This window comes from Antechinus flavipes, chromosome 1 (assembly GCF_016432865.1).
Source record: "Antechinus flavipes isolate AdamAnt ecotype Samford, QLD, Australia chromosome 1, AdamAnt_v2, whole genome shotgun sequence".
NCBI classification, from domain to species: Eukaryota; Metazoa; Chordata; class Mammalia; order Dasyuromorphia; family Dasyuridae; genus Antechinus; species Antechinus flavipes.
Genome location: NC_067398.1, coordinates 512,370,498 through 512,395,560, shown reverse-complemented (window position 1 = coordinate 512,395,560; position 25,063 = coordinate 512,370,498). Strand labels below are relative to the sequence as shown.

The window sequence follows — 25,063 nt, the reverse complement described above, 5'->3', positions numbered from 1 at the left end:
ACAGAGTCAGTATAGATACTACTGGATCAAAGGGTATACACAATTTGATAGTTCTTTGGGCACAATTCCAAATTGCTCTCCAGAATGGTTGGATCATTTCACAATTCCACAAACAATTTATTAGTGTCCCAGTCTTTCCCCATCCCCTCCAACATTCATCATTATCTTTTTCTGTCAACTTAGCCAATCTGAGAAACGTGAGGTGGTACATCAGAGTGGTTTTAATTTTCACTTCTCTAATCGTGATTTAGAGTATTTTTTCATATGACTAGAAATGGCTTTAATTTCTTCCATCAGAAAATTATCTATTCATATTCTTTGACTATTTATCAATTGAAGGACTTATATTCTTAAAGATTTGAATCAATTCTCTATATATTTTAGAAATGAAGTACAAGTTTAATTATCTGTGCAGATGACTCAAACTGATAATTAGGCCCTGTCCCTCTCTCCTGACTCCAATCTCAACAACTGCCAATTGGATTTTTCACTGACAACTCGAATATTAATGTGTTCAAAACATCTTCATTCCCCCCTCCAAATTGTTCTCCCTACCAAACTTATTTTTGTCATTCTTCCGTGTTCATGCATATCATTAGTATTATCAATGATTCTTCATGTTGCTTTATCTAATACAACCAATCAATAACCACATTTTGTCATTTCTACTCATTCTAATATTCACTAAATTGAATTTATCTTGTTCCTCCTCAACCTCCAATCCCTCTCAAAAACATTCTACCTATATGCAATGTGACAATATAAGGACTGATAACTCAAAGTCAAGATCTTAATGATGTTTAAAGCTATTAAAACTGTATATATGTGTATATATTCACATAAATATGAATATATGCATATATGTATATGTATGTATGTAAGCTATTTATATATGGGAATGTTATGGGTGTCTCAATCTTTCTATACACCTATTTATGATCCTCTAAGACCCACACATTATAAGAACAATGAAATCATTCACATCATGTAATTTTTAAAAATATAAGGACCTGGCAGCTTCTTAATCACTTAAAGGTAGCAACAGCAATATCATAATGCAAACTAAATTCACTTGGGTATATTATAAAAAGAAAGCAATATAAACCACTTAATTTTGGGTTCTCAATTTCAAACTGAGAAACAAGATACAGTAAATAGATAGCTAGCCTTGCTATCAAAGAAAAGTTAAAAGGGACTATGTGTATGGAAATAATTTAACAGCTATTTTTGTGATAGCAAAGAACTGGAAACTAAAGGGTTACTCATCAATGTTCCTCTTAGATCACTGCCTTGTTATGGTAGAGGGACTTGTGTAGCTCAATGAAACAATGAGCTATATACCATACAGACCCAAGACAGCCAGGTTATATTAGAGATTTCTGAAAAAAAGGTGATCCTTGGGGGATTACAAACTACTCTAGTATCTTTGCCAAAAACACCCCATAGATTAGTATTATAATGCTAAAAGATATAACCTTGGAAGACGAAAGATGGAAGAGCTTACATGCTGTGGTCCACAGGGTTACGAAAAATTAAATGTGACTAAAATGCATCAACTGAAGAATAGCTTAGCAAATTATGATATATAAATACACTGAAATACAATTGTGCTATAAGAAATAATGAAGGAAAATTTCAGCGGGACTTGGAAAGATTTATATGACATCTAAAGCGGAGTTAAGTGAGCAGAATTCACAGAACAACTTATATGTAACATTAATTTAAAAACAAACATCTTCAAAAGAATTAAGAATTCTGATCAGTCATAGATCTTTTCACCAATGAAATGATTGAGGCCAGTTCCAATGATCTTGTGATGAAGAGAGCCATCTACACTCAGAGAGAGAACTATGGGAACTGAATGTGGATCACACCATAGCATTTTCACTCTTTTTGTTGTTTGCTTGCATTTTTTTCTTTCTCATTTTCCCCCTTTTTGATCTGATTTTTCTTGTGCAGCACAATAATTGCATAAATAATGTATGTATACATATACATATATATACATATATTGGATTTAACATTTTTTTAAACATGTTTAACATATATATTGGATTACTTGCCATCTAGGGGAAGAGGTGGTGGGAAGGGAGGGAAAAATTTGAAACACAAGATTTTGCAAGGATCAATGTTGAAAAATTATCCATGCATATCTTTTGAAAATAAAAATAAATAATAATAATAAAATAATTTAACAGTAATAAAACTGTAATAAAATAAATAAACAGAATTTTGGTCAGTGCAATAAACAGCAATGACTACATAAGACCAGTGAAAAACAATACTACCCATTGCTTGACAGAAAAGTAATAGACTAAATATAGAATGAGACACATATTTGTGAACATAGGCAATATGGGGATTTGTTTTGCTTCACTACTTTTATGTTACAAGGGCTTTCTCTAGTCCTCTTCCCAATCCTCTTTGAAGGCATGAAGGAAGTAGAACAGAAAACAAATGCTAACTGAAAGAAAACTTTTGAATTAAAAAAAAAAAAAGCTGGCACAAAAGATCTGGATTCAAATCTTGCTAAACATACTATCTATGTAACAATACTGACTTAGCATCTTGATACCATAGGCAGCTAAGACCATAAATTTAAGAGTTGCCCATGTACATTAGAGGAAGAAATTTCCATCCCATAAGTTGGCTTTACCGCTGAAATCACCATATCTGAAAAGTCCCTTTAAAAAAGATAAATTACTGCAAATGTCAAAGAATCTTTACAGCTGATTTCATTTAATACATAAAATATAATTATTATTATTGAAAAATACCTAAAGTTTGGTCAAAAGACAGACAAAAAATTATTCACCATTAATTTCCGCTAGTTATTAGAAAAATATTTAATATTTTACCTTGTTTTCTCTGCTTCTCAAATCTGGGAAGAAACACACATCAGTGGATAAATCTGTAAATAAATACTAACATTGTGTAACTAGCAACTAACTTTTATATTATAATATAACATATAATATAGCAACTAACAGAAAAATAACTGACATGTAAGTCTAGACCAGTAATAACTGTTCCTGTCAAATAGAAATGACAATGTGACAGAAGCATATGTAATATCAAGAGGGTAGACTTGAAATCATAGTACTCAAATTTAAATCCTATCTCTGACATTTAACTATTTAACTATGGGCAAATCAAAGCTTCTCTACCTCAGTTTCCTAATTTATAAAAATGGGAATTCTTCCACCTTATGCTTTATAAGATTACTATGGGGAAAGCTTAGGCTTAAACTGGTTTAGACCTTAGAAAATCTCAGAAAAGTACAACCCTTTCAATTTAAATAGGAGAAAATTAATGCTTTGAGAGTTTAAAATGACTTGACCAGAATTATACAAGGAGTTCTAAACCCAGATATTCAATGATTCTAAACCTAATGTTTTTCCCATTTTACCATGACTATCTTCCTCTAAACCAATTCTATGTAATTAATTCCCAAATATCTGCCTCCAGTTCCATCAGCTCTTCCCAATTCTAGTCTCATGCTGTCAATTTTAAAGATGAGGTAAAAATTTATTATTAATTCCTAAAAACTAAGCTTTTTTTTTGTTTTCTATTTAACTATATAACATGTCACCAAAAGTAGACTACACAAAAGAATGTAAAATATCTAATACATGAAATAATATCTCTATGCTAAGAAATACCTTTCACCTGATCCAGTGATGAAATCCTTCCAAAACTATCTTTGCCCTGAATGGAATGTGCAGCTCTACTATTCTCAACCGGCAATGTGTCGATATTCTCACTCTGGTAAGACAGTTCTTTCTTGAAAATATCTGATATTCGTTGATTTCCAGAAAGTCTATTGACATCTGGCCTAGAAAAGAAAAAAAAATTTCCTAATTACATTAATTAATCAACATAAATTTAAGTAACTGCTACAGATTTATTTTACTAAATAATTCATTGAATTAGAAGTATAGTTTCTCACATAAAAACGGATAAAACAATAGAAATGTCCTTTATATACCTGGTCAAAAGTAGTAGACAAAATACCTTCCATGTTAGGCATTCTGAAAAAATGTAGCAAATCTTTTGAGATATTTCTTTATGATCCAGCACTATGAAATAATCATAATCTCATACATGTTTATCATCAATACATCAAGGTAGTCTCATAAACTTCATCACTTCCAAAATCTTCCAACCCAAGAATTGCCCTTTCTTAATCAAGAATTGTACCCTCCTAATGGGTATTTCATTTCTTTCTACCTCAAAACAATTGCCTATCCCTTCCACACTTATTTTTGACCCTCAGTCAGGGACCTTCAGTTCCTTGATTCTATTTTTCACGGCATCTTTATTCAATTTTGAGCCTACCATTAGACAATTTAATAATGGTTGATTTCCAACTTGGAATGCTTACCCCCCCCCCTTTATCTTTTCAGATTTCTGGTCTACTAACAATTAACTCAGTATCCCTAAAGCTGTCAAACGTTCCCTGAAAAACTATGGAATCCTAGCAACAAGATCTAAAAACAAAAATTTGCTATCAAATTTCAACTAGACTTGTACTATTTCCATCAAAATCCTTTTATTTATCTCTTACTGACATCTTACTGTAATTATTCCAAATGTCACTTTTTCTTAAGCCCTCAATTTCACCTTTTCTTCTGGGCTCAGCAGAAAACCTTACCAACTATGTTACTGAAAAGACATGTAGTATGAATTCTCTCAGTTGTCCTCTTCTATTCCTTTCAAATACTATAAACTCAATATACTTTTCCTTCCCTCCAGTACCAGGGAGAATAGCTGGTGCTCCTTTATTAAAGCCAATTAAGTCAAATGCTCAAATACATTTCTTCCAATTTTTTCCACAACTTTGTCCAAGTATCCAGTTTGTCTCATGTATTTCCTGTCTATTGGCTCTTTTTTACTTAGCTAATAAACATGGTCAAGATATCCTTATCCAAAAAACAACAAAACTCCTTTTCAATGTCATTACTCTCAAGTTATTTTTCATTACTGCCAAAGTACTAGAAAAGATCTATACTTGCTACCAAATAACCCCTTCCCCAATCATTTATTCCATTTCCAGCAAGGTGGCATCATTATATTGTAACAGCTCTCTCTGAAGACATCAATGACTTTATGACCAATTGCTTTTGCATTGTCTTCATCCTTCAAATCCATTTAACAAACATTTACTCAATTATTACTACAAAGAAGGCACTAAGGATACAAAGACAAAAATGAAAAGGCTTACAATCTACTGGAAGGACATTTTACAAATAAATTTCTTTCTTTAGATTTTTTTGGGGGGAGGAACTAGGGAAAAGAGGAGATTCTTTCCTGCAATTGCCACCTAGTCTTAATCCTTGAATGAGTGCAGCCTCAAACAAACAGACCTGAAGATCTTAGCTTAAAAGGACCATGGTCTCCCATTGCACCCAGGGCATCCAGAACCATCTCCAGTCATTTGGATCTATATCTGGACCCCAGACCCAGACGGTTCTGAAGGAAAAAGTGAGGCAGGTGACCTTGCCCAGACTAACCCTCTCAAATCCAATTCACTTACATGTCATGGAATCTTCTCCCTGATATCCTGGTCCTCTGAACAAAGGACAAAAATCAACAACAACTATCTGCTAGGCACTGTACTCAGCATTTTTATAAATATTTATTTGATTCTCATATGCAAAGCATAGACTTATTTTACAGTTGAGGAAATTGAGGCAAATAGATACTAACTGACTTGCTGAAGGTTACACAGCTAGCTTAAGTGTCAAGAGGCTAGATTTGAACTGAAATCTTCCTGATTTCAGATCCAGAACTTTATCCAATGTGCCACCAGCTTCTCCTGGTGTTCTCTAAGCCCTAAGACCTTCTTTATAGGATGGTAAAGAGAAGAGAATCAGGAAAGCCTCCACAAAGAAGGTGGCAAGTATACTCTATCCTACGATCAGGGTGAGCATCAAATTCAAAATACACCCTAATCGGAGCCTTACGAGCAGTTGCACAATGTCATATGAAGTAACACTAGCTATTATTCTACTCTCCATCAAATTAATGGATCCTTTACCCTAAAAACACTTGCCTCAGCAGAATCTTAAGGAATGACAGGGATTCTGAGAGGTAATAGTAAATAGAAACATTCCGAGCATCCAACATAGTTCCAGCAAGCACAGAGAACAGAGCAAATTTTGCAGTAATGTGAATAATTACACCAGTTGTAGCCAAGAAATTATTAAATTGTTCACATTAGAAACTAATTTCTTGCCAAAAGAAGATAACTTTTTTTTTTTTTTTTTTTTTTTTTTTTTTGCTGATGCAACTGGGATCAAGTGACTCTCTCAGAGTCACATAGATAGTAATTGTTGTATCTGAAGCTGAATTTGAAGTCGGGTCCTCCTAACTCCAAGGTTGGTGCTGAGAAAACTTATACTATGCATAGTACAATGACTGGATTATAGTGGGCACTTTAAGAGTCCCATGCCAGCAAGACATTCCCCACCCCCTCATTTCTTTATCTGGAAATCCCTGCTACCCTACAGAAATCAGCTCAAATGCTACCTTGTAGATAATCCTGATCCCTCCTTCCACCCACCATAATTGATAGTACCTGCACAGACAAAAAAAATTACATTGTATTTATTTTCTATATATTTTGGTTTCTCTTAATACACTGTCAGACCGTTCAGATTGTTCGATTTTTTTGTCTGTGAATAGAAAGCTAGACTTGAAGTCAGTTAAGAACTGTGTTCAAATCCAGAGGCAAACACTGTGTGAACATGAGCAAGTTACTTAACTTCTTTAAGCCTCAATTTCTTTATCTGCAAAATAAAGACATTTTACAGGGAAGGGAGAGAGAGGGAAATAAACATTTATATGGCCCTTACTACTAAGAGTTAGACACTATACTAAGTGAATGAGACATACTTTTGGAGATGGAAAACGTGTGGATCTGTTTTCTTTAATTACACATATTTATTACAAGGACTGTGTTTTTCTTCTTTTTTCATGGAAGAAAAGGCCTTAGGGAAAGGTAGATATAGTGTTTAAAAAAAAAAAAAAAAAAAGAGGGTCATGAGTGTATTTTTAAAATAGAAGGCAAAAAAAGAAGTTCAGAAACAAAGAAGCAAAGAAACTTTGAAAACAAAATATATAAAAAACAAGCTGTTAGCATAATAAGTGGTTTCAAATATTTCATACATTATCATTTTTTCTATTCCTCTGCAAAAGGAAATTTTCACTTTGAAAGTCCATTAAGTTCAGAATTTTTTAAATTAAAAACATTTGTTGAACTGAGGATTCTCCATTATCAGAATGGATTGTTTATCTAAAAAGAAAAAAAAGGAATAGGAAAAGACTATCACTATCAACTTATTCCTTGAAACACTAAGCCTTTCTCGTGATGTTGTAAAATAGACTGCATTGGCTTTTTTACTGCCATATTATTTTGATAATTCATACTGAATTTACAAGTTCAGTAAAACCCCCAGATCCTCTTCAGAATTGCAATCTAAGTATGTTACTCCCTCTTATACTTGTAAAATTGATTTTTTTTTGTACCCAACTATAAGATTTTATATTTATCTCTGATGAATGTCATTTTTAGTCCAAGGCCACTATTATGCAGTAAATCCATCTCAGCTTGGTGCCATGTGAAAATTTTGAAAAGCCTTTCATTTTTACTTTATCCAAATAATTAATCAAAAATGTTTAACTTTGCAGGATCAAGGATAGAATCCTAGGTTATAGTACTAGACTTACTTTATGCTAACATTTACTCTTTAACAATCACGATATGAGGCTGGCCATAAACCAGTTCTGAATTCACCTAATTGCATTATCTCCCAATATACATCTTTTCATCCTTTTCACAAGAATAGTATAAGTTACTGAAAAGCTTTACTAAAAGTGAAATGAGCAAAATAAGAACAACGTGTTAAAAGCAATACTAGATGACGATCAACTACGAATGACTAAGCTATACTCAACAATACAATTAGTGAAGACAATTCCAAAAGACTTAAGATAAAAAATGCTATTCATCTCCAGAGAAAGAACTGATGGAAGATACAGACTAAAACATACTATTTTTTTTTCTTTTCTTGATTTTAGGAGGTTTTTTGATCTGTGTCTTCTTTTGCAACAGTTAAAAAGAAAATCTATTCTGCATAACTGCACAGTATGTATAGTCTATATATCAGATTGCTCCCCTTTTAAGGGAGAGAAAAGAAGAATGAAGGAAGAATAGATTTTAGAACTAAAACTTTTTTTTCACTTAAAAGTATTTTATTTTCAACATTTATTTATTTATTTATTTTTTGCAAGGCAACTAGGGTTAAATGACTTGGCCCAGGATCACACAGTTAGGAACTATTAAATGTCTGAAACCAGATTTAAACTCATCTTCCCAACTTCACAGCCAGTATTCTATCCACTGTACTATTTAACTGCTTCCAACATTCGCTTTTGTAAGATTCTCTTTTATCCTTTGAACACCTAACCTAGTCTATTTCTTAGCCAGTACCAGAATGGTTTTGGTAACTGCTGCTTTATAATTTTAGATCTGGTACAGCTAGGCCACCTTCATTTGATTTTTTTTTTTCATTAATTCCCTTGAAATTCCTGACTTTTTGTTTTTCCACATGAACTCTGTTATTTTTTCTAGGTCATTAAAATAGTTTTTTGGGAGTCTGGTATAGCGCTAAATAAATAGATTAGTTTAGGTAGTATTGTCATCTTTATTATATTTGTTCGCCCAATCCAAGAGCATTTAATATTTTTCCAGTTGGTTAGATCAGACTTAATTTGTGTGGAAAATGTTTTGTAGTTTTGCTCATAAAGTTTCTGATTTTCCCTTGGCAGATAGATTCCTAAATATTTTATACAATCAGTAGTTACTTTAAATGGAATTTCTCTTTACAACTCTAGCTGTTGGGTTTTGTTAGTGATATATAAGAATGCTGATGACTTATGTGGGTTTATTTTGTATCCTGCAACTTTGCTAAAGGTGTGGATTGTTTCTAATAACTTTTTAGTAAAATCTCTGGGGTTCTCTAAGTATACCATCATATCATCAGCAAAGAGTGATAATCTGGTTTCCTCATTGCCTACTCTTATTCCTTTAATCTCTTTCTCAACTCCTATTGCCAAAGCTAGCATTTCTAATACAATATTAAATAGTAACGGTGATAGTGGGCCAACCTTGTTTCACTCCTGATCTTATTGGGAATGGTTGCAGTTTGTCCCCATTATTTTGTAAAATTCTAAGTTCCAAACTTTTTCCCCCCTTCTTTTCCTTCTCTCCTTCTTCCCCAAGACAGCAATCAGATATAGATATATATAGAGATACAGAGACAGATATATAGTTATATACACACATACTGCTATACATATACAAATCATTTTATGCACATATAATCATTTTAATCATACTTCCATATTAGCCATGTTGTGAAAGACAAATCAAAACAAAAGGGAAAATTATAGGAAAGAAAAAAGCCAAAACAAAAAAGGATGAAAATAGTATGCTCAATCCACTTTGTTTCCATAGTTCTTCCTCTGGATGGAGATGGCATTTTCTATCCCAAGTCTGTTAGAATTGTGTTAGGTAACTTTATTGTTGAGAAGAGCTAAAGTTTGTTATGGTTGATCATTACATAATCTTGCTGTTATTGTCTACAATGCTCTTCTGATTCTCCTCACTTCATTCAGCATCAGTTCATGTAAATCTTTCCACGCTTTTCTTAAGTCAGCCTGCTCATCATTTCTTATAAAACAATAGCTTTCCATTACATTCACATACCATAATTTGTTCAGCCATTCCTCAATTGATGGCATCCACGTAATTTTCAATCCCCCATCATTAAAAAAAGAGCTGCTACCAATATTTTTGCACATGTGGGTCCTTTTCCCTCTTTTGTGATTTCTTTGGGATACAGATCTAGCATTCTAGTATCCTAAAGATATAGCATATCAAAGCTTATGCACAGTTATAAGCCCTTTGGGCATAGTGGAACTCAAATTTTAAAAAATAATAATGTAAAATTTTTTTACATGTAATTAGAAAAAAATGTTAAAAAAAAAAAAAAAAAAAAAGCTTTACTAAAATATGGCTCAACTATGTCCAAAGTGATTCATTTGGTATTTTGGTAATCCTATCCAAAAAATAAAATGAAGTTTAAAATGCAGAGACCATTCTTGTGAAGTCATAGTAGTTCTTTCTAAAAAGCAACTTTCCTTTTTAGACACATGATTATATTTTAATGATCCATTCAAGAATCAGAAATCAAGGTCAAGATAAATAGAAACACAGAAAAAGTAGCCCTGTACAAAAAAATACAGGAGAGAAATCTGACACATAGGTTAAGATCAAAAGGAACAGAAAATGAATCAATACAATCTGAGTTACAGAACAATTCAATAGAAGGGAGAGAGATTAACAAACCATAACCCTGGCACAAAAATATGATATAATACTGATGAAAGATTTCACTGTTTGCCAAAAACAAAAGAACTAATAAGCTCTTGATTTGCTTTAATAACTGCATCTTATAAAACATTTGGGAAGAAATGGTGAAGAAAGAGAAAACTAGTAAATGAAATAGAAATAAGAACTTTGCAGGATCCACCTCAAAATTTCTGAGAAAAATAAAAGTACCATAATAAAGGATATAACTTAGATTTTGGAAATTCACATTTCTAAGGATTTAGAAAAAATAATCTTACCACTAAGGAAAATTCTAAAGTTAGCCCAGAAAAGATATAACACCCTCAAGAATGAAATTTGGAAGATGCAAACATTACATATGGAAAAAAAAGAAGAGTCAGCTATCAAAGAAAATGATGTTGATTTAGAGGAAACATTTTTAAATATATATATACATTTTACACACTTTAATAGTACAATTCCAAGCTGATTCCAAGAATTACTGGAAAACTTCACAGCTTCATCAGCAAGCAATTAGTAGATTTTTCATAACCACTCTAGTATTGACTAGTCAAATCTTTTCTCATCTTTGCCAAACAGCAAATGAAATCTCAGAAATTTTTTGATATGCCATTTCTTTTCATTTTTATTTTATTTTTACCAAACAATTTTAATGATTACTTTTTAATTTACATTGTGAAAATGCTATTCCTCATCATTTGTCACTATTAAAATCGTTGAAGATGATAAAGAAGAGTTATTTAAGATTTAAGAAAAGCTATTCCAACTTGTTTCTGAGAAAGACCTTCAAAAATGAAAAAAGTGAGGGACAGGTGACATGAGCCCACTGAAACAAGACAAGAATGGCATGATCCACTTCCTCATGAGAAGGGACAAAACTCTATTTTGTGTACATGACTATATAACATCATTATTAGAGCTTAAGCTTAATACAGAGGCAATCTGACAGGGCCTCGTTCTGTAACATAAACAATGACTGTGCTGATGAAAGTTCCAAGCCCGAACAGCTGGCGATTCAGTTCCTAAATGCAGAAAATGCATAGAAGTTTAGAGAATAGGAGCCCAAAGAGGGCAACACTGACAAAGTGTACAGGAATTTTGTGTAGAGAATAGCCAAAGGGCTCAAAGGAACAAAGAAGGAGATTTGGAACAAGAAGCAGAACTGTAATAAATCATCTTATGAGTCTCGAAATCTTTCCTGAATTTTTCTTTTTTTTAAACTAAAGGGTTATATGTAAAACAACTGAATTACAACCTTCTGGTTGTTTTCTAAGGTTTTGAATATGACTTCAGCAAATTCATTCCCCAGTCACGTGTATTGCATTTATAATATTCTCTTCCATAGTGGAAAAACTTACTTATAGTACATCCAAAAGAGTAAATAAAACATTTGGAAATTGAAAATATCATTTTTATAACATTTACAACATCAAATGCTAAAAAAGAAAAAAAAAAGCTTGCCTACAACAGAATTATTAGAAGAAATTATATAAGAATTTTGGAAGGATATTTAAAAAGATAAGAGACACAGAATTGGGGGGAAGAGAGGATCAAAAGCTTCACAAAAGAGGTTTTAAAAAAAAAACCTTGCCTTAGTAACAAATTCCCTAAAAATAATAATGGACCTAAAAAGTAAATGAATGATTCCAGAGATGACAAAAATTCTTGTCAAAGTCACTAGTAGAAATTATCAAAATGAAACAACAAAATTAGAAGAAAATTTTTAAAAATAATCCAATACAGTTATATATTAACAAAACAGACACCAAAAAAAAAAAAAAAAAAAGAATAATTTAAAAATAAACACAGAAGTGAAATAAAGATGCTTACTCTCTCACTACTATTACATGATCATGTTCTGGAAATCCTAGCAACAGCAATAAGACTAAAGAAGAAAAAAAAAAGAAATAAAGAAGAGATAAAACTATCCCTATTTGCTAATGACATGATGATATATTTGAAAAATCCTAGGGAATCAATCAAGATTCCCTAATTGAGACAACCAACAGCTAATTCAACAGAGTTGTATACTACAAAACAAATCTCCCAGAATCAATAACAAATCTACGTTAACAGTAATAAAACACAAAATTAAATAGGGACATCATTCTAAATTATTATGAAATATCACAGACCCCCCTACATGCATGCAAAAGATATGTATTGATTCAATTACAAAGTGTTCCTTAAAGAAATAAAGAATAACTTAAAAAGCAGGAGAACTATTCAATGCTCACAGCTAGGTCAATGCCAATATAATAAAAATGACAACATTATCAAAGTAATTTTACACATAATAATGACATGCCTCTCAAATTACCAAGGGAATACTTTATAAAACCTGATAAAATAACAAGACTCATTTGGGAAAACAAAAGATCTACAATATCAAAGGAAATGACGAAGAGAAGTAAGAATGATGGGGGAATAGCACTTCTGGGCCTCAAATTATATGATAAAGTAACCACTGGTATTGGTTTAAAAAAAAAAAAGAGACAAAAAAATGGAACAGTAGGATCAGAAATAACAGAACTCAATAACCTAATGTTTTGCTAAGTGAAATGAGCAGAACCAGGTGATCATTATACACTTCGACAACGATATTGTATGAGGATGTATTCTGATGGAAGTGGACTTCTTTGACAAAGAGACCTGAGTTTCAATTGATAAATGATGGACAGAAGCAGCTACACCCAAAGAAAGAACACTGGGAAACGAATGTGAACTATCTGCATCTTTGTTTTTCTTCCCGGGTTATTTTTACCTTCTGAATCCAATTCTCCCTGCGCAACAAGAGAACTATTGGGTTCTGCAAACATATATTGTATTTAGGATATACTGTAACATATCTAACATATATAGGACACTGCTTGCCATCTAGGGGACGGGGTGGAGGGAGGGAGGGAAAAAATCGGAACAGAAATGAGTGCAAGGGATAATGCTGTAAAAAAATTACCCTGGCATGGATTCTGTCAATATAAAGTTATTATTAAATAAAATTAAAAAAAAAAAAAACCTAATGTTTGATAAAAGAAAAATTACATAAGAAAAAATATTACTAATTTGATAAAAATTGCTTGAAAAACTGGAAAACAATAAATTCAGACCAATATCTTACATTATTTTATACTATATGCTAAATTATATTCTAAATTGACCCAACATAAATATCATACTAAAAAAAAAATTTTAGAAGAAAAGCAGATCATATACCTTTCACAGATATTGAAAGGAGATATAGTCACAACTAAACAAAAGATAGAAGCAATTACATAAGATTAAATAATTTTTATTACATGAAAAATTGGTACAAAAAATCTCAGTTGCCTTAAAAAAAAAAAAAACTTAAAATCATTTAAAAGTTTGTATTTCCCCTCCCCCAGACAATCCCAATTGTGAAATTAAAATATATTTTCCAATCATTTTGGAGGGAAAAGATAATTCTGTCTATAATTTCAAGGATCTTGGTAAATATGTTGATACCAGATATTATAATTGTATGTAACTTAATTAGCTTGGATGACTCTATTAATCACCTGAGACATACTAAAATTGAACCTTCTATGTGTACTACTACTCTTTTGATCCATTTTCAGCTTTTCTTTACAAAAAGTCCTATTATTTTGAGATTATTTGATTTTCATTTGTAAGTTATCCAGCTTTTTCTCCTTAGAATCAAAATCCTCTAAAAACTCCATTTTTCACTGAGAAAATGTAAATTCTCATTTGATTAGTCAAGGAACCACATATAGTTTTGTCCAAACAGGTAAGGATATTACCTTCATTTTGTTTGAGCCATTTGGCCAGTAGCTCTCTTTAATTTATTGAATTTAGCTATACTAACAAGAATTCATCCCTCATCTATCTCCTTTAGCTAATGACAAGCATTTTATTTATTGTATACTTCATTTCTTGTGTGGTCAGCTGCATTATAATAAGCAGCCATCTTTTTTCCCTCTTTCCTTCTTTCTTGTAATATATAAATACTAGCTGAATTGTAAATGGCACAATTCTCATTAATTACTGGTGATGTACTCTGAGTTTAATAAAATCTGTTCTTCTCATTTGTTCTGGCTTATTATGTTATGAAAATTCATGACACAACATCACAAAAATATTTTCTTGAAAAAATTTTTTTAAAAAAGATAAATCATAAATCCTTTGTGATGACAGATGCAACAAAACAAAATCAGTCATCAAGTATCATACCTGTGCAAAATTATAATTGTTTATTCTACAATTAATATTACATTTTAGTTCTAAGTAAAATGAGAGGTAGAGCCAAGATGTAATCCTTATAGAAATTCTCTGAGGTAGACTAGCTAAGATGACAGAAAAGGAAAATAGTAAATGTTGTAAGGGATGTGGAAAAATTAAGACAATATTACATTGTTGATAGAGTTGTGAACTGAGCCACCCATTCTGGAGAACAATTTGGAACTATGCTCAAAGGACTATCCAACTGTGCAAACCCTTTGATCCATCAGTGTTTCTATTGGGCCTGTATCCCAAAGAGATTATGAAAAGGGAAAAGGACCCATATGTGCAAAAATGTTTGCAGCATCCTTTTTTGTAGTGGCAAGGAACTGGAAAGCCAGTGAATGCCCCTCAAATTGGGCTACAGCTGAATAAGATATGATATATAAAAGTAATGAATTATTATTGTTCTATAAAAAACGATGAACAGACTGACTTCAGAAAAACCTAGACTTACATGAACTGATGCTAAGTGAAGTGAGCAGAATCAAGAGAACATTGTACACAGCAACAAGATTTTGTGATGATCAACTGTGATGGAAATTGGTTCTTTTCAACAATGAGATGAATTCAAGGAAATCCCAATAGATTTGAAATGGAAAGTATCATTTGCATCTAAAAAGAAAACTAAAGAGACTTAATATTTTCACCTTTTCATCACTGTTGTTTGCTTGTTTTTTCTTCTTTCTCATTTCTTCCTGATTTTTCTTCCACAGTATGATGAATATGGAAATATGTTTAGAAGAATTGCACATGCTTAACTTTTATGACATTGTTTGCTGTCTTAGAGAGGGGGATGGAGGGAGGGGATGGAGGGAAGCCAGGGAGAAAAATTTGGAAAAAGGTTTTGCAGAGGTGAATGTTGAAAACAATTTTTGCATGTATTTGGAAAAATAAAGTTCTATTAAAAGAAAAAAATAAGAAGCAAAATGTTATCAGAAAAACCTGGAAAGTCTGCAAAGGGAAATGTACTGTATACATAATAATAACAAAATTATGAGATGTGAGATGTGACTGACTTGGCTATTCTCAGCAATATAATGCTGCAAGTCTACTCTGAAGGACTTGCAATGAAAAGTGCTATCCATACCCAGAGAAAGAACTGATTGTATCTGAAAAACAGACTGAAGTATATACTTTTAATTTTTTTTTCTTGAGGGTTGTTTTTTTTAGGGGTGAGGAGATCTATGTTTTCTTTTGCAATATGATTTTTATGGAAATGTTTTGCATAACTTTACCTGTGCCTTTCTAAATGGGGAATGTGGAGAGGAAGGGGGGGGAGGGGAATATGGAACTCAAAGTTTTAAAAAGAAATGCAAAAAAAAAAGTCTTAAATGTAGCTGGAAAAAATAAAAAATATTAAAATATAAAATATGAAAATAAAATAAAGATAGCACTTACATCCTGTCCCAGTAGCTAAGATGAAACTTCCTTTTTGGTTCAAAGTCTAACTGACTACCATAAGATGATTCAGAAGCAATTGAAAATCTCTCTCCTCCTATGTAAGTTGCCTGAATAGAAGAGTATCTATAAAGAGGGGAAAGTGTTGGTTAAAAGTAGGTTAAGGTAAAACTTTAAATATAGGAATATTTTATTAAATAATGCACTACTGAAAATATAACCAGAGGTTAAGTAACATAGTCCCTTATAAGCTGCACAAACCACTTCCTTACATTTGTCTTCCTATCCTGAAAAGTAGACTGTCTATAAAAACTTTGTGGCAAAAACATGGCAATAATAGATCAATCAAATTGGTTGCAGGAAGAAGAAGGTAAAACAATTAATAACGGCATGGATAAAATTTACTAACTTACACATGGATTCTGTGAGCAATGGGTCTATTGTATGGACCCCATTTTTTTACATATCAAGTATTTGAGTGTCATATAATGGAAAGAAACATTTGAATATCAGAAAGATTAAGAAGGAAAACAGGAAAAACAACTTAAAGATTACAAGAGAACATACAGGCAGGAAATCAGCAACAACACAAGAGTATAGAAATGGTTTGAAGTTCAATTTCAAAAATTTAATCTTTTGGAAAGGAGGATCCAAAAAGAAAAGGAGTCCACAAATAAAGGGAAGTAAAATGGACAGCAGAAAACCTGAGTCCAAGAAATGTCAATTTTATTCACCAAATTAACGTAAGTCAACAGAATTACCAATACACATTGATCTGCCACAACCAAAAGTCTAAATTGAGTTTCAGCTTTGCAATACTTAATTGCTGATTTAATTGACACATCATCATCTTGATGCTGCTAAGTATAAGAATCAGAGACAAAATCTTTCTTACTGTGGAAAGCAAATAATTTTACCTATTTAAGCCTTTGTTTCTTCACACATAAAATAAAGGAATTAGACCAAATGACATCAAAAGTCCTTCCCATCTCTAAATGTAGGGCATTATGATCCTTTACACAGAGATTACTACTACACTTCACCATTTACAAGTATTAAAAACTAATAGGGATAGACCCACTAAAAAAAACTGATAATTTATCTCTAAAGTACACATTTATATACCTGAATGTGCCATCAGAAAGATTAGAAATTTAGACTACACTTTTGCTAACAAGCAAAGTATAATTCCAAAATCCCTGTGATGAAGAAATCTAGATTCTTTAAAGCTATACCAGCAGAGCTCTAAAAAGTTCTATACCAAAGTGAAAAGTGTGAGCCTAGTGACACATTTTTATATCAAAATGTATGGGAAATCTCAAGGTTGGTCAGCAAGCCACATTTCTTGCTACTATAATAAAGAAAACTGACAAAAATACAGAGCAGCTCCCCTAACTTATTCTTGATAGATGCAGAATTGTGAAAAAGAAAGTGTTAAAAATTACAAAGTTCTTAAATTAATGTCTGTAGATGATCTTTGAGTAGTAGGTTACTAATCTTTATCCAACAACCAAGGAATGCACACTGTTACAAAATAATTTGTGAAACCTCAAAAGTAGTTTGCTGCTAATATTGTGTAAAAAAATTCTATTTTGGTTTTGTTAAAACCCTCAATGTTAACTTTTCTACAGTGAACATTTCTTAAGTGATTTAATAAAGATGTTAATTTTGGAAAAATAATAATAATAATAATAATTTGTGATAACAACTGGAAACAAAGTGTATGTTACTAGGAAAATTGCTAAACAAATTCAAGGTAATGGGATGTTATTTCTGTTGTAAGAAAAGATCAAGTCAATGAATATCGAGAAACACATTAAGTCTTACATGAAATGATGAAAAGTGAAGAAAGCAAAATTAGGAAAACAATATAGAGAATGACTACAACTGTAAATTCAAAGAGCTATCATCAGAAAAACTCCAAAACTGAATACCAGAACATCAAAAAGAACAAGCTTAACCTCAAAGAAGAGATACAAGAAGTTATCTAACTTCCATTCCCCCTTTACAAAAGCTGGAGTTTCAGGGGTTATGAAAAATGCACATATAATGCCAAATTTTTTTCATATCTTAATTGGTTATACTTGATTTTCTCCCCATCTCCCTTCTCTATTTCTTTCCTTAGGGAAAAAAAAAATTGCTATAAGGGATGGATCTCTGAGAAAACAAAGGTACATAGTCAGAAATCTAGTCAATGTAAAAAATAAAAGATATCAATAAAACATATTTACAAAAAACTATCATGTTCCTAATGTTTGTTCCCCCTTTGTAAAGGACTGTTAAGGGGTCCCTCGAACATATCTTTTGTATTGCCATATTTCCACAAACAATGGGCCCAAATGCAGTTGGCCCTGAAAGTATTCAAGCCAAAAATCCTCCCCCCACCCCTAGTTGATATAATCTAATGTTTATATTCCAAACTGGACGTTGAGTCTCAAGACAGGTGGCAACACCAGGCTAGGGAATTTGCTTGTGAAGCTGGGATCCTGTAAATATGTAGATCATCCTATTTTCATACTTTATAGTCTAGCAGTTCCTTTTGCTATCACCTTAGTCTTTTGCTTTGGGAGGTGTCTTCTTTCTATCTTTACTGCCACTTTCCCAATGTCATTTTCCATTAAGGAGAGTTGTTTCCTCCTCCTTCCTCTGTCCTGCTGTCATAAATATGAGCAAACTTCTCTAAGGACTGTGAATTCTTTGGCTGCCACATGCAAGTTCCTTTCTCTTGAAATAAACTTATTTTCACTTAATTTTAATGAAGTTATGACTGCCTCTTAGATAGCTTCAACTCAAGATTCATGCCCCAAATCTATCTTCTGATTCTACTTCTTAACTATTGAATAAAACAAGATAAATTTGATGAGATTGTTGCCCCCAAATGAAACCCACAGCAATCACTATAACCAGGCAAGTAGGTCAGTATGCCCTAGTGACCACACTATTTAGTTTAAATTTACCATGGAAAGCACACAAAAAATTCACGTTCTCTAACCTCAACCAAGTTCTCACTGATCCACATAGGACAAACTTTTTACATCTTTCAGGCAATCAGTTAATACATTTTCCAAATCAGGTGTTCTAAATCTTCTGTTCAAATCTTTAATTCCACCCCAACCCAGATTACCAGATCTTACCTATTAGGCCAAGAAACTGAGGTTATCTCCTCTTAGCTTTCTCATTTTCCTTTCTTACCTCAAAACTTTTAGACCTCATATATCATCTCCTTCATAACTTTAGAGCCAAAGGAAAAAAGGTAGCCAAGGCTAACTTCATCACTTATGCTTCCAACTCTTTCTCCCAGTATCTTTTGGTGGATTGGTCTTTGCATCATTATCTCTCTCATCCATAATCTACTAACTCACACATATAAGGCAACTAATATGTTTAGGTCTCCCCCATGTTTAAAGAACCTTTTCTTAGACCCCAGCTCCTCAAGCTACAATATTCTAAACTCTTCCTTTTATTCACAAATTCCTATGTAATTTATACCTACTTCTTCATTTTCCTCAATATTCATTTACTTCTCAACTCTTTAGATCTAGTTAGGATACTACTTCTCTACTAAAGAACAGCAATTACCACTTAATTGTATTTCTCTTCAGTCTCATATAATAGCAGTCTCTCTTTCCCCAATCTCTGCCTAAGGATTTTTCTCTACCTGTTCCTCCTTCAGTGAATTCATTTGCGTTTACTTCCCTTTCTTTTTATCCCTCAGTCATGGGGAATTATACTCCATGGGTGCTCTGTCCAGAGAAATATAAATTTTAATCACTTAAATATTGCAAGATATCTTTGAATTTAAGGGCTAGCCTTTTTCTTTTCTACATATTTATTCAATAATTTTTTAAAAACTGGGACAATTAACTTTTTCCCCATGTAGCTTCATTTATGATTTCTTGAAACAGAGCTATGAAAAAAACAGTTTTGATAATCCATGGGGATTCAAATGAAGTACTAGTACTAGTAGTGGACTGCCTAAAATCCAAATCACTCTGGCTCTCACTGACTGGTCAATAATAGGTCCCAGTTCAAGCTTCACTTGGTTGGGTCTTGATGGTTCATAATGAGTGAAAAAGCAACCATTTCTGTTATGGCCAGAAACCCTGAAGGTTTTCCCCTCCCAGATTTTTTTTGTTTTTTGAGAGGGCAAACTAGACCATCTTTTGCCTTATTTCTTACCCAGCCTTAAATCAGTGAATGAATGTTGCATCAGATAAAGGCCTGAAAAAACATAAACTTAAAAAGACCACGGTCTCCCACTGCATTGTAAGGACATCTATAGTCATCCTGACCTATGTTCTTGCAGCTGGATTCAGATGACTTTGGAGGAGAAAGCAAGTCCTGCCTTCATTTAAATCCAATTAACTTACAACTCAAGACATCATCCTCCAGAAGTCATTATTACTTTTCAAGAACAATGGATGAATAACAGTAAACAGTAAAATAGTACTTCCACACATCAGACTCTAATACACACATAAGGCTCTAATACATGTAGCTCCTATTGTCATATTTAAATTCCAATCCCAGATGGCCTACTCAAGGATCTGCAAACACTTCAAACCATGTTAAAATGGAATATCACTATTTTCTCAAATTTTCCCTTCTACTCCTCTTCACTGATCAACACCATTTTCCCAGTCACCAAGATAGATCTTAAGTTTTAAGACTACCTTCTTTCTCACCTTCAATCCCATCAACTATAACTCCACAACATCTCTCACATTTCTCTGGCTCTCTCCACTCAAAGGGCCACCATCCTCATTCAGGCAATCGCCATTCACCTAGACAATTTGCTTAAATAAGCCTCCTAATTGATTTTCTGCCTCCAGTTTCTTTTCTCTAAAATCCATCCTTTTTTATACCACCAAAATAATTTTTCTTAAAAAGAGATCATTTTATTCCCCTACTCAAAATCCACCAATAGATCCCTACTATTTCTACAGCAAAGCAGAACATCCTTGGTGAGACATGTAAAGTCTTACAAAATCTGTTTCCCACTAATCTTTTTAACCTTAATGTACTTGAAACAAAGGATTTTTACAAGATACTAAGTCAGTGGACAATAGTTGTCTAATTTAGCATGGTTCAGTATGATTGACTTAATCCTACAAGGAGATGTTATAAGCCAAAACTTGAAATAAGGTACTAAGTGGAATTGAGGAGACAATGGTTAAATCTAGTTTAGCATTGATTTAATCCTACAACAAATAATGGTTTCCTTGTGATATAATGACTAGTGTGGGGCATATAAGCTAGGAGCCTTAGCAAGAAGAGACAGTCGGGGAGATTCAGAAGCTAGAGAAGGCAGGCGGGAGCTCATGCTCTCAGAACCAAGTAGGTTCTGATAGAAAAATCAAGTTCTGGAAGTAGGCTTCCAGAAAAACTAGCCAAGCCCCAAATAAAGGAGACAATAAAGAATTTGGACTTTAACTCTTGGCTACTCGTGTGATGATTACTGAACTGAAACGAAGGCTGCTCCCAGAGAACCAAGAAAACCTCAACAGAGAACATTACATTTTAGAGAGAATATTACAACCTTACCTTATTTTACCTTACTTTAACAAACTATGTAATACAAGTTAAATACTGTTGTTTCTCAATCTTGTTCTGCCCTTTTCATTTGAACAGTCTTGTCTCCCTGTACCTGAACTATATTGTTTTCTCAATTCTAATTTTTGGAATCATTCCATTCCTATTAAGATCAAGGCAGGTACCAGTTCTTTCATGAAATCTTCCCCAATTGACCTTACTGAATAAGAAACAAAATAAAACAAAATACCTGTGGCTTTCCTCACATCTTCCTAAACAATACTGTCTTAAATTTGCTTTGGCCTCTACAATACAGATATATAGATTCTAATTCTCACTCCTTCAGTTTCCCAATCTATATGAAATGTAAACTTCTTCAGATTGAGTCAATGTTTAATCTCTATATCACCCAGTACATTGCACATAATGGCATTTAAATATTTGAGAAAAGAAGCTAAAAAAAAAAGTGTAACTTTCTACTTAGGAAGATTCAGTCATTTTACCCTTTACAATTATCAAAAATATATTGTATTTGTAAGGGGGAAGAGGGAAGACTTACCTATCATCATAGCAATATCTATTTCTATCAACTGTTGAAACAGCAACTGGTAGGCCAAGATTCGAAGAAATGCTGATATTTTCTAAAATTCTGCTGTTGTTACTGGTCAGTGAATTAGTTAAGGGACTTGGAAATGATTCATCAGCTATTCGTCGAAAGTTTTCCATCACACTGTATAAATAATTTTTTAAAAATCAAATTATATCATTCTTCCAAAAATTAAATCACAAGTTTTAGAAAATTAAAATAGTATTTGTTACATATATCAAAACAAAGGGTAAAATGTCACATCATTTTACATTTAACCAAACCAAACAACTTAACTTTTTGCAAGGAATAATGAATTATTATACCTATAATATAAATCATATATTTTATCATATATAATTGTTTTCTATTTCTACCTAGCATATACCTAATATATCTCATAAAAAAAATCAAAATTCCTGATTTGTCATTTTGACAATTACTTTCAATACATCTTCGTCTGTCGTGTTTTTAGTATAATTTGTATAATTTTCTGCAGCTATTAAAAATCTCATTAATTGCAAAGATTAAAACAATAAAACACTTAAAATTTTATGAATGATAGAAAAATCAAGTTCTAGAAGCATACTTTACAACTTATTTGAAACATTTTATAATTAAGCATGCATTAAGTTTATTAGGCATTAGAACCCACCTTAAATCCTGCCCACAAAATTGAGAATGGTGGAGATAAGATTTTTTTTTTTAAATGTCACCAGTAAAATTATCTCAAAAGGCTAACAGCAAAAGGAAATGTTATCAGGAGAGCCACAGGTGTCATCCAAATGAATACTTAGAATGGGACCTCATTCTTACCAAAGAAAACCTGAAAAAGAGGTAAGGGTACTTATGAAACATTTTTATTTATATTTCCAAATACTTTGCAGAAGGTTTTGCACACAGTAAGCATTTAATAAATGTTTTTATTCATTCAATCTTAACAATTCCTCACAAGTTGGTTTATATAAGTAATAGGGTCAAAATATTGTCAAGCTGTTCTATCAGCTGATCACCCCAAAACCACTTAAGTTCTGGCTAACACCACTTCTTCCATGTTTAACAAATCTGCTTTATGGAAAAATAAGAAATACAGCCCAAGCCAACGCAAGCCTCCAGCCTGCCCCTGCACGGGGATACCAAACTGACCCTGCACTAGGCCGCGGGCCACCGCTCTGCTTGTGGAGTAATCTTGTTTCCCTCCAGAATCAGCCTCTTTGAAATTAGGGGCTTTTCTTGGTTCCACGCACAGAACGGAGATAGGAAATAATCATCAAGACTTACGTTTTTCTTAGCGCTTTAAGATTTACAAAGCGCTTTCCTCGCGAAAACGCGGTGAGGTAAGTAGGGTCCGGAAAATTAGGTGGGATGGGCCTGAGGGGCAGGAGCAGGGTTAGAAGGAAGGAGAGGGGCTGTGACGCCACGTTCCACAAGCTCCGCCCCCTACTAGAGGGCGCGAATCCCGCCCCACTCTCTTCCACAGCCACTGGCAGACAGCGCGGCCCTTGTTCCAGCTGCTATTCTGACAGCTGGCTCGAGACTCGGCAGCCAGCAACCTGCTCTAGACGAAGCCTTGGAGACCCAACGGCCAAACAGAATCGGGAGCAGATCCGCCTCCTTTCCTTCCCTCCCCTGTCTCAGAGCTCCAAGGATTCCTCGACCCAGCATCAGCTAGGCAAATAACGGCGAGCCCTGAGGGAAAAGCTTAGCGTACCTCTTCTCTACTCAAACAAGAGGCTGCCACGCGGAGCAAAGAGGGGCTCAGGGGGCGGCCGAACTCTACCGTCTTCCCCTCGTATTGTGCTCGGTAGTTGCAGGAAGATTGACTGAGGGCAGAGGGAGAAAGATGAAGGGAAAAGGAAACCGGGTCATTGTGCGCAGGCGCACGAAGCTTCTTCGCGACTCTACTTCAGTATTCTGTGATATGAGGCCCGCCCTTTCCGCCCAGACAGTACGACTGAACACACCGAAAAGGCTCCAGATTGGGTCCTTTCGGGAGAGGGAAAGGACATCCGGTCGCCCGCAATGCCTGCTGATTGGTCGAGGGGAGCACAGCTGTGATATTTGAAGTAGAATAAAAGCGCTCTCCTAAAGAGGTGAAAGAGTAGTCAGCCTCTTCCCTTCACCTGCTGAGGAATTTTGAGCCCAATTCTTCCTTCCTGTGGGAGGAGATAAAGACGACTTCTGGTAGTAAAGTGCGCTAAGTATCATTGCGGCTTAAAGAAAGCGCATGCTCCTTCAGGCTTCGCTGCAATTCTTATCTCATCTAGGGCACAAAGAATCCGTAGTTCCTGTTTCCTGTGAATCATCTACCCAAACAGTAATGTTATTTTAAATTTAGATAATGCTTTTTACTTTAGAAAATAGTAAATCATTTTTATCCTAATATGAACTCTGTTTAGTAGGTAGGACAAACAGTATCCCATTTTTATAAAAGAGGAAGCCAACATTAAAAAAAAAAAAAAAAAAAAGCCCAGTGGTCCAATTTTTTACAATAGATAGGGATTAATAAATCATAATTTAAATTTCTCAAGTCCCCAGACTGTTAATTCAAACTACAAACAAACCAGTAAAATAGCTAAATTCTCGACCTCGTGCCTTTCTGCGCTGGATTTACTGAAGAATTCTTACCTTTTAGCAATTCAGAAGCTCAAAAAGAACCCAATGGCAGGAGCAGCAGTATATTACAGGCTTCCGATCTTCCATTACGGCAGTAATTCCTAGGGCCTTGAAGGCCAATTGACTAGTCTTGTTATGCTGGAAAAGCTTCCGATACCAAGCATTTAAACACCTATTATGTGCCAGGCGCTTAGCTAGGCGATAGGGACACAAAGACATGTGAAAGTCTCAGCCCATAAAGTTAACAATGCAAA

General features: G+C 33.5%; 1 protein-coding gene across 5 annotated transcripts in view; it reads right to left on the bottom strand.

Annotated features, from left to right (window-relative positions):
* Nucleotides 1-24,915, bottom strand: part of CEP192 (centrosomal protein 192) — a 156,972-nt gene extending 132,057 nt beyond the window's left edge. Inside the window, exons 1-6 of one of the 5 annotated variants that reach the window (XM_051970500.1) lie at nt 24,822-24,915; nt 22,849-23,019; nt 22,167-22,337; nt 16,076-16,201; nt 3,663-3,835; nt 2,859-2,911 (exon numbers count right to left, since the gene is read on the bottom strand). In XM_051970500.1, the coding sequence (XP_051826460.1) occupies nt 2,859-2,911; nt 3,663-3,835; nt 16,076-16,201; nt 22,167-22,333 (519 nt within the window). In that variant the 5' untranslated portion in view covers nt 22,334-22,337; nt 22,849-23,019; nt 24,822-24,915. Of the gene's footprint in view, nt 1-2,858; nt 2,912-3,662; nt 3,836-16,075; nt 16,202-22,166; nt 22,338-22,848; nt 23,020-23,474; nt 23,574-23,904; nt 23,984-24,821 lie in introns of those variants that run through there. The other 4 variants (XM_051970501.1, XM_051970499.1, XM_051970502.1 and 1 more) reach the window with 4 other exon arrangements.
* Between the last annotated feature and the right edge of the window lie 148 nt (nt 24,916-25,063).